We start from the raw sequence: 11267 nt of genomic DNA on the forward strand, positions 1-11267 counted from the left end.
TGGTCCAATTGATGATGACGTTTTATGGATGCAACATAAACATGTTTCAGAACATATTTGGAATGGGGAAGAAGATAGAAAATTACACATTAGACGAGTTGTCCCCACTTATCAAGGTCAAAAAGAAATACCAGATTAAATTATTCATCTACTTCAGCCATCTGGTTTTTACTGGATTATGAATATGAAATACTTAAAAATAAATGCGTCATTAATTAGTGTCTTGATAGAAAGATGGAGGCCAAAAACACATACTTTTCACATGAGATGCGGAGAATGCACAATTACTCTTCAAGATGTCTCTGTTTTATTAGGTCTCTGTGTGGATGGGTCACCATTAACTGGTCCAACAAATCTTAATTGGAATGATTTATGTGAAGAATTGTTAGGAGTCGAACCACAAGAAGGTGAACTTCAAGGTAGTATGATTAAATTAAGTTGGTTGACTCACCATTTTTCACAATTAAATAACCATGACGGTAACCTACAACAAGTAGAAAGGTTTACCCGTGCATGGATTCTAAGATTCATTGAAGGTGTCTTATTTGTTGACAAAGGCAGTAACAAAGTTTTCCTAAGGTACCTGTAATTTTTACATGACTTTAGAGAGTGCAGCACGTATGCATAGGGACCTGCCGTACTTGGTTATTTATATAGAGATGTGCAGCGCCACCGATTATAAAGTTAAATCAATTGGAGGTATGTGTATCTTAATACAAATGTGGGCATGGGAACGATGTACAAGTTTGACTCCAAAGATGACTCCTCCCCTAATAGAAAATAAACCACTCGGGCACAGGTTAGTAGAAAAAAAATGAGAATTCGTTTCAAAATACCTAATAATGTAACGTATATTAATTTAAAGTTTTTTTTGTAGGTGGCTTCGACGTGAAAATCAATATATCGGCAATGATGATTTGATAGTTTTTCGTCGCAAATTAGATAGTATGAAACGAAATGAGGTAAGAACATGTTACTGTATTGGTTAAATAATAAATAATATGTCATATTTCACTGAAAATAAACAACTGTGTTATATGCGGTTTGTGTGGGAGCCTTACACAACAAATGTTATGTTGGTGTTACCTCCAATTTGTTTAGTTGAAAGTGTTGCGTGGTGCGCGGTGGTGCCACTAATTTGTTTCCAAGTTATTGAATGACACCAACCTGATAGAGTGCTGAAACAATTTGAAATGCAACAATCAATTCCAGGGTGTCCTTCGCAACCCTTGAATATTCATGGCATAACACTCAAAGGCAAACATGAAGAGAATTAGGGGCAACTGTTCGCCCCAATGATTCATCAATGGAACAATCGAGCTGATTTTAGGGTCGACGGTTATCCTCGACAAGAGAGCTAATAAAATATACCTTTTGTTGGATGAACAATTCTTAGTTGAATCATGTTGGTGACTTCATCGTCTGTATCAGATATATCGTCAACACTATCATCTTTGTCTAAAGACTCTTCAACGTATGAGTTAGACACAAAATAATCATCATCATCATCTTTATCATCATGTAAATTGTTTACATTTCTTGGCGGTTTCGACTCATTATTAGATAAATTATTTTCACATGATGTAACAGAATTTGCAGAATGAAACATAGAACCACTAACAACATCCTTTTCTATGTACAATTCTAGAACTGACATTTGTTCTTGTTGTTGAAAACTTTCGATCATAGTTTCAACATCTTCGTCGTCACAAATTTGCAAAGCAACATATTTTTCAGAAACTACAAATCTACAACTTATAGCAGAAATAATTTCATTATTTTCTAACTTTACCTTATCTCCAATTTTTTTTTTCAAAGCATTGAAACTAATTTCACGTTTAATCTGAAACACTTTTTTACTGCCTTCAAAGATTACACCATCATTCTCTTCATATACCCTTCATTGAAATACAAGATTGTTGTACCGAATTCATCATATACCTACAAAAACAATATTATAAATAATTAATCATAATAATAATAAATTCAAAATAAAAATTTGTAATAACAAAAAATACTACACTAAAACTTCAGATTAAAACTTTATTCTAACAAAAAATTAATTACTTCAAATAAATATGATGACATAAACTTAAAAAACTTGAACCTTTCAAAATAAAAATTTTAAAGGCAGAACAAAACATCAAGGAAATTGCTATTATAAATAATTAATCTTAACAATAATACCTTCAAAATAAACAAATCTAATTAAAAAAATACTATACTAAACTTGACATTAAAACTTTATTCCAGGCTCAAAATAATTACTTCAAATAAATTGATGCTAGAGAAATTATTGATTGAGAAACTTTAAAAACACTTGAATGCTCAGAAATTTCAAAGGCTGAACAACAAAGTAAAGGCTAGGTTGAACATCAAAACGAAGTGGCTATTTAAAGCACACCTATTTCGCCAATGGTAGTGGCAAAATATGCATGCCTGTTTCACCAGCCCTGGTTGTGAAACCAGCCTGCTCTGAACGCTACAAGCCTGAACCCCTAGCCACAACACCTACGCCCCGCTGCAGGTAACTCGCTAGTCAAACTGGCGAAAAGCATTGCCCCTAAGTCGCCAGCTCCAGTGGCGAAAACCACTGGCTATTTCGCCAGTGGCAGTGGCGGAAAAGCCACGTGTCCGTCCCAAGGTGGTATCACTATGCATGCTGGCGATATACTTCATGCATTACGTAAAAAAGAGACTCCCTTGGTAATATGTTTTAAAATATACCTAATTTAGGAATTAGTTTGTAAAACTAACCTCATTAGGTCAATTTGCCCTTCTTTTCCACGACATTTCACCGCTTCCAAAAGCATGCTAATCATGTTAGCTCACAAGGAAAGAAACAAGTTAATTTAAGTGCTAATAGCCCATACCCTTTGGTGAAATGATACAATTCTTCAAACCTGATCTACGATGAAAAAGAAGTGAAATGCAAGGAAAACCTGATCTACGATGAATTTCAACAGTTTGAGATGCATGAAATGGTCACAATTTTTTTGGAAATGAAGTGTGGGCCCCACAACTAAAAACTTCCGCACAAAACTGAGCGAAGACCATCTCCAATAGGTGATCTTGGAGAGATATTAAGCTGAAGATCTGTGATTTTAAGATCCAACTACCAGAGACTCCCTCAAGATCACCATGCTAGAGTTTTGGTTCTTGTAGAAGAACCTTTAAGATCTACATGTTTTTTTTAAAAATAATTTTTATTGTCTTTTTCCCTAATTGATTCTTGCTAGAAGAAGGGAAGAAATAAATCAACAAAAAAAGAAGAAGAGTAGCATATTAACAACAATAGTACACATCCAGAACAAAATACATAACAATATAATTTTAAAATAAAATAATTATAACAACCTTGCGGAGAGACATGTCAATGAACACACATAGGTAGCCACAACCCATGGCTAGATCGAAGGCTCACACAGTCATGAGGCACAAATCGGAGCATCGCAAGAAACGTGGATTGGAGCGGGTGGGTGGGGGAAGAAGAGATGATCGAAGCAAAGGGAGAGGAAAGAAAGAAGAAAGGAATAAGAGAATATGGGGGAGGGGGAGGAGATCATATTGAAGATGACCTAAGATCATGTTCTAAATTTATTGTTTGTGTGTTCAATATAATGATGCGTTGTCCAGACTATTTTTGTACCGTACACCCAACATGACTAGGTATTTTATAAATTGAACGGTTTATATATATATATATATATATATATATATATATATATATATATATATATATATATAATTATTTATCTTAAAACAAGTACAATTATAGATATTATAAAGAATTGATATGGTGTGATGAAGTCTAAAGTTTAAGACTTATTGACTAGTAACTGAGCTACTGCTGCAATTAGTACATAACTCTAATAGATTTAGATTTTAATTTTTGGATCTTACTAATCTATACATTACATAATTAAAATAAGAGAATATTTAACATAAAAATCACAGAAAAGCAAAAAAAATGAAAATTAATATAAAAATAATTTTAAAAGAAATTTATTTGGAATGTCAGGCCCCTTTAATTCCTTAAGAAAACTAACAACTAGATCGATACGGTTATATCATAAGAACCTACAAAAAACTGCCGTCTTATCATATCTTTTATTTTTAGCAGATATGATAATATTAGAAAAAATGAGTTGTACAAACATACGTAAATTTTAAATTATTATTTAATTAGAAATCATCATAAATATAACTTTTAATATATATATATATATATATATATATATATATATATATAATAAAAGATAAAATTATATCGACGTAACTCAGATAATTATTATATTATTTTATAATTTTTAACTTAATAATATTTTTTTAAAACTCATCATTGGATTGAAAATTTCTTTCACATAAATTACATGTATAAAATTTTATATTAATTCAAAATCATTTGATATCTCGATTGATATAAATTTAAATTCATATAATATGAATATTTTAAAATATATTAAAATATAATTCATTTGATTATTTTTTTATTATTATTTAATTTTAATAAATTTTGACACAAACAATCTTAATAATATATAAATATAGGAATCAATAAAATTACATTTCATTTTATGTTATAAAAATTATGTAATAATTCCTATATATATTTGTCTAAAAAATACACATCTTTTTAATGAATGAAAAATGGAAGGAAGGAAATGACACTATGGTAAAGGGGATGACACTTTTAATCTTACTCGACATGGTAAGGATTACTGTATAAGCTTAAATTAGGGATATTTATTAGATTAGATTGATTCGACGAATCCAAATATTCAAATTGAATTATTTAGGATGGTTTTGTTGATCAGTTTCGTTCATTTCTTTCTTTGAGCAGTCAGTTTCTTTCATTTCAAAATACGAAATAAACCAATTAGACGGCCTCATCTGTAATTTTTTAATTCTTACATTAATATATTTTAGATTTTAGTGTTTTATTTTTCTTTTTTTTGTCTATTCTTTATTTTTCAGCTATTTTGATTTTCTTGTGATTTTACCTAATGTCTTTGAGTGTCTTAATTTAGACATACTTATGATGAAATTTTATTTTATCATATTTTAGTAAAAGAATTAATAAGATATATAAAAGTGATAATAAAAAACCCTAAATACTAAATCATGTAAACAAGTAATAATTAAAAAATAAGGAATATTTTTCATCTTGAATTAACATAAAATAAAAAAAATGTATCAAATAAACGACACAATAAGTACATATAAAAACTTTAAAATATAATATTTTTTTTATCATAACTTTATAACCCGTATTAAATCAATTTGATCTTAATCGATTCGGAATTAACTTTATCCTAAACTTAAACCAAATCAACTCATCAACACCCCTAGTTTAGGGTTATGTTTGGATTTTCAAATGAAATATTCTAAAAGTATGTTTGAGAGTAAAATTAGTTTAAAAATATGTTTGATTATTCCAAAATATGTTTGAGAGTACAATTTTATCTGAAAATCCAATTTTGAAAAAGCAGGACATGTAAAACTGTTTGGAAATCTATTGGTTAGGAGGTAAACATTTGTTCATGGAAGGGGTTCAAATGTATCTTTTGAGGTGAACGTCATTTTGGAGGCCTGAGAATGTGTTTCCAAACATGCACCCATACTTTTTGCAAACTCAATTGGTCCACGCCAATTGATCCATACGCTAGGTGATAATTGGGAAATTTTAACTGACTTGGAAATTGTTTGGTCTTTGGGACTTGGGAGTTAGAAATCTTTTCATTGATTTGAGTGTGATTAAACAACATCCTTACTATATGATGCTGGAGAACATTTAAAGCTTTACAAAAACAGGCCTCGGTATCATATTCATGCACACTTTCAGAGAGAGAGAGAGAGAGATGAACACTGTTTTTTTATGGTTTTTTGTTGTATTAACAAGCGTATCGTGCCATAGAGAGAGAAAATGTAGTAAAATGCGTAAAACACGTAAAGATGACCAAATACTGCATGAGCTCTTTATTGCTGCATTTATTATGCATTTATATCCTTGCAGAGTTGCAGAGGAAAGAGAAGCGCTTTGAGTAGTTCAGTTAGTTACATTAGGAAACTAACTCTCACATTTTTTTACCTAACTAACTAACTACTGAACAAATTTCTAACTGATTAACAAGCTTCCGCTAAGAGCCCCCTCAAGTTGGGAATGGATGTTCTTCATTCCCAGCTTGGAACATAAACCTTGAAAAAGAGCAGGGGAAAGAGGTTTCGTGAAGATGTCGGCAAGCTGCATTGAAGAAGAAACGGGAAGAAGTTTTAATAAGCCTGCGTTTACTTTGTCTCGCACAATATGGCAGTCGATCTCAATGTGTTTAGTACGTTTATGGAAAACTGGGTTTGAAGTTATTTGAATGGCGGATTGATTGTCACAATAGAGAGTTGCAGGTTGAAGAAAAGGGACCCGAAAATCGTGAAGGAGGTAGCTAAGCCATTGAAGTTCACATGTAGTGGAGGCCAAGGCTCGATACTCCGCCTCAGAGGAACTGCAAGAGACTGTAGATTGCTTCTTGGATCGCCAGGAAATGAGAGAATCACCTAGATAAACTGAGAAGCCAGTGATGGAGCATCGTGTGTCGCGGCATCCTGCCCAATCGGAGTCACTGAATGCCTTGAGAGCGAGTGTACCGTGAGCCGCAAAGAAGATGCCCGAACCAGGAGATCCTTTGAGGTAGCGTAAGATTCGAAAAGCAGTTTGAGAGTGTGTGGAAGTGGGATTAGCCATATATTGACTTAGCTGTTGAACGACATGAGTAATATCGGGTCGGGTGTTCGTAAGATATATGAGGTGGTCGATTAAGCGTCTATAGGAAGAAGCAGAAGTTTCTGATAATGGGGTTCCCATGGAAGCACTTAAACATGTAGAGTAATCCATGGGAGTAGAGGTAGGTCGGGAACCAAGCATACCGGAATCTGATAGAATATCCAAGGCATATTTGCGTTGACATAAGTGTATGCCGTGACTTGAACGAGCAACCTCGAGTCCGAGGAAGAACTTCATAATACCGAGATCCTTAATGCTGAAAGTTTGATCGAGAAGCTTGGTAAAGTGAGTTATAGTCTTGAGGTTATCTCCTGCCAAGATGATGTCGTCAACATAAACAAGAATAGTTGTTACATTATTATCATTGTTAGAGTATAAGAAAAGCGAGTGGTCAGCTGAAGATTGACGAAATCCTTGGGAGAGAAGAAATGACGAGAGTCGTGTGAACCATTGTCGACTTGCTTGTTTGAGTCCATATAAGGAACGCTGAAGGCGACAAACGAGGTTGGGATTATCTACAATCAGTCCTGGTGGAAGCTTCAGATAAACTTCTTCATTAAGATCCCCATGAAGAAAAGCATTGTTGACATCGAGTTGTCTAAGGTGCCAGTTACGAAGAGCAGCAAGGGCTAAAAGCAATCGGACAGTGGTAAGCTTGGCCACGGGGGAAAAGGTATCAAGAAAATCCAAGCCTTCCTGATGGGTGTATCCTTTTGCTACTAGTCGCGCTTTGTATCTTTCAATGGTTCCATCCGCATTGTGCTTGATTTTGTAAACCCAGCGACATCCAATGGCCTTTTTGTGTGGAGGAAGTGGAGTTAGAATCCAAGTTTGGTTCTGTTGAAGAGCCTTTAACTCGGCCTGCATGGCTTTAATCCAACAGTCATAGCTAGAAGCCTCAGCATATGAACTGGGTTCAGCAGTCGCGGTTATAGACATGATAAAGTGTTTATGGGAATGAGACAAACGAGAATAAGATAAGACAGAGTGGAGAGGGTACTTAACCTTGGTCGAGGAGGTATCAGCAGGTGAAGTGAGAACGCGATGAAAGTCCTGTAAGTATGTGGGTGGATGTCTCGTTCTCGTAGAACGACGTAAGCTGGGTGTCCGATGAGGTGGGGGAAGGTGAGTTGTCCTGAGTAGAAGAGGGAGGTGAGTTGATAGAAGGTATCATGAGGTAGGTAGGATTGTTTGGGTTGGTTGTGTGTGTTATTGTAGTGTCAGGGATTTGGGTGTTGCTAGAGAAGGGAATTGATGAGATATGGGTATGTGTATTATTGGAGTGTTGGGTTTCATGTAATATTGGGAAATGATCCTCATAAAAAACAATATTGCGAGAAGCAGTTATGTTATGAGAATGAAGATTATAAACGAGATACCCTTTTGTATGTGGTTTAAAACCAAGAAATATGCAAGGATGAGCTCAAGGATCAAGCTTCTGTCTATGATTCTGGAGAGTACTAACGTAACATAAGCACCCAAAAACGCGAAGATTAGAGATATCACAGGGTGTCGCATATAGTTTTTCATAAGGAGATTTGTCTTTCAAAAAAGGGGTAGGAATACAATTTATGAGGTATGCAGCATGAAGCAATGCAAAACACCAGAAATTAAGTGGAAGCTGTGCTTGATATAAGAGTGCTCGTGTGACATTCAAGAGATGTTGATGCTTTCTTTCTGCAATGCCATTTTGCTCGAGCGTTTCGACACAAGTAGTTTGATGGAATATACCTTTTCGAGCATAGAAATCATGCATGAGAAATTCAACTCCATTATCGCTTCTTAAAATTTTAACTTTACTATCAAATTGAGTTTCAACATATGCAATGAAATCAGTAATGATTTTACGTGTTTCGGCTTTTGTGTGCATGAGATGAGTCCATGTATATCGGGAGAAGTCATCTATGATGGTTAAGAAATATCAGTGCCCATGCATGGATGTTTTGGAGCACGGCCCCCAAATATCGATATGTAAAAGCTCAAATTTATTTGATGCATGAGAGATGCTAGAAGAGAAAGGTAATCTCTTATGCTTTGCATAATGGCATGTATTGCATATGAAGTTTTTGTTGTTGTTCAAAAATCGATAATAGGACTGCATGGCTTGTAATCTTTCGAGGGAAGGATGATCCATACGAAAGTGCCACAGATTTATAGGAAGGACTTTACATTTTGGGTGTGTAATAGTGGAACATATGGTGTGTGATTTTGATGCTTCGGGGGTGAATTGATAGAGATCGCGACTCACGTTAGTTGTACCAATCCTCACCTTGGTATTGGTATCCTGTAAAATACAAATATTTGATGAATATATTAATTTGCAGTTAGTAGAGAACACAAGCTTTGATATAGATATTAAGTTGAAAGTAAAAGAAGGTACGTATAAGACATCAATTAGTGTAATGAATGTAGAAAGTTGCACTGTGCCTAAGTGGGTAGCATAGACAAGGTGACCATTTGGTAATTTAACTGTGATGGGATTAATTTGATGATATGAGTGAAAGTTTGTTAGGGAGGAGGAAACATGATCAGTGGCTCCTGAATCTAAGATCCAGGAGGTAGAATTGGCTTTTTCGCAAGACAGAATTATACCTGTTGCATCGTTATTGGAACAAGATGAAATAGAAGCGACCTGTGGCTTGATGGATGCTGAGTTTTCGGCCGATGGCTGTTGTATTAAAGCTAGCAGTGCCTTGTATTGCTCAGGTGAGAAACGAACCAGTTCTTGGGATTCTTGGGGTAGTATCTGGTCATCTGTGGCTTTTTCTTCTACTGCCACTACATTGTTAGCTATTGTTTTGCCATTGTTGAATTTGAATCCTGGGGGATACCCGTGTTTCTTGTAGCAAACATCTATTGTGTGTCCAAGTTTCTCGCAGTAAGTACATGTCTTTCTTGTGTTGTATCCTTTCCCTTTCCCATCGTAATTCGGAGGTACTCCGTGCTTCTTATAACAAACACTTTCATTATGGCCAATGCATCCACAGAATTCACAAACACTTTTGACAGCATTAATGGAAGGTCCTTCTTTAGTTTCAAGATTAAAGCTTGATAAAGAGTTGTTACCTGTAAGTTGTCTTTCCTGCTGTGCCACGTACGAGAAGATTTTCGGTATTGTAGGTATTAGGTCCATGAGTAATACATGAGATCGTATATTGCTATACTGTTCGTTCAACCCTCGCAGGAACTGCATGGCTCGATCTTCTCGTTTTCGTTGAGCTATGGTGGTGAGCACTAAGCAAGTACACTTGACAGTGCATGAACATATGGGATTGGGTCTGAAGTTTTCGATCTTGTCCCATATGACTCGTAGCTTTGTAAAATACTCCGTAACCGAAAGAGATCCTTGCTTGATGGATGAAGCTTCTTGTTGGAGTTCAGAAACTCTTAGAAGATCCCCTTGTGCGTATCGAGACTTCAAGTCATTCCAAATTTCTTCCGCTTTGTCCATCCATAAGACACTTTGTCTAATGGAGATGGACACTGAATGAACTAACCAGGATACCACCATGTTGTTGCAGCGACTCCACGCCCCGTATGTTCTATCGGTCTTCAGTGGCTCGGGTGCTTTTCCATTTACGAATTCTACTTTGTTCTTGGCGCTCAATGTCGTTATCATGGACCTACTCCATGAATGGTAATTGCTGGAATCTAAAGCTGGAGAAACTAGTGCAACAGCTGGGTTCTCACTTGGGTGGAGATAGAGATAGCTTTCCGAGTTCAGTAGTAACTCGTTCATGGTGAGAAAACGATGAAAAAGAGCAAAAACGTGAGCGTGAAAATGGTGACACAGCAAAACTCTTCACAAGAAGAGCTCTGATACCATATTAACAAGCGTATCATGCCATAGAGAGAGAAAATGTAGTAAAATGCGTAAAACACGTAAAGATGACCAAATACTGCATGAGCTCTTTATTGCTGCATTTATTATGCATTTATATCCTTGCAGAGTTGCAGAGGAAAGATAAGCGCTTTGAGTAGTTCAGTTAGTTACATTAGGAAACTAACTCTAACATCTTTTTACCTAACTAACTAACTACTGAACAGATTTCTAACTGATTAACAAGCTTCCGCTAAGATGTTGTCGTGATAAACGGGCTCATGGCTCAAAACAAACAAAACTGAGAGGACTTTTGCTTCTTGCCTATAAAGCATTGACATTAACACGGACACCGGACACGACACGAATACGGATACCTGTCGTACGGGCATCGTGTCGGTGTCGGTGTCCAAAATATTAGAATGTGGACACCTGTCGTACGGGCATCGTGTCGGACACCCGGACACGACAAAGGGCTGGGGTGTCGATGCTTCATAGCTTTTTGCACTTCCCAAGTTACTTCTTGCACTTTTTTCCAAATGTTTTTTTACCTCCTGGATTGGACATTCTGGAAACCAAAAAAGGGAGTGCATTTCAGAATGTAATTTTATATTCTCGAAGGCAAAAAGGGAGTGCCAGAAGCAACTGGGAAGCAATAGCCAACTAAGA

The 11267-nt window shown here is 35.6% G+C and overlaps 1 protein-coding gene across 1 annotated transcript; it reads right to left on the reverse strand.

Annotated features, from left to right (window-relative positions):
• Positions 1 to 8699: 8699 nt before the first annotated feature.
• On the reverse strand, positions 8700 to 10517 carry LOC102669116 (uncharacterized). The gene has a single exon (XM_026127632.1). It carries the CDS (start codon positions 10515 to 10517, stop codon positions 8700 to 8702), a length of 1818 nt encoding a protein of 605 aa, XP_025983417.1.
• Between the last annotated feature and the right edge of the window lie 750 nt (positions 10518 to 11267).

The sequence above is a fragment of the Glycine max genome, chromosome 14 (genome assembly GCF_000004515.6).
Source record: "Glycine max cultivar Williams 82 chromosome 14, Glycine_max_v4.0, whole genome shotgun sequence".
In the NCBI taxonomy this organism is placed as follows: domain Eukaryota; kingdom Viridiplantae; phylum Streptophyta; class Magnoliopsida; order Fabales; family Fabaceae; genus Glycine; species Glycine max.

Excerpts from the sequence above, each read along its gene's own strand:
- LOC102669116 (XM_026127632.1), bottom strand. The coding sequence starts at position 10,517 with ATGAACGAGTTACTACTGAACTCGGAAAGCTATCTCTATCTCCACCCA.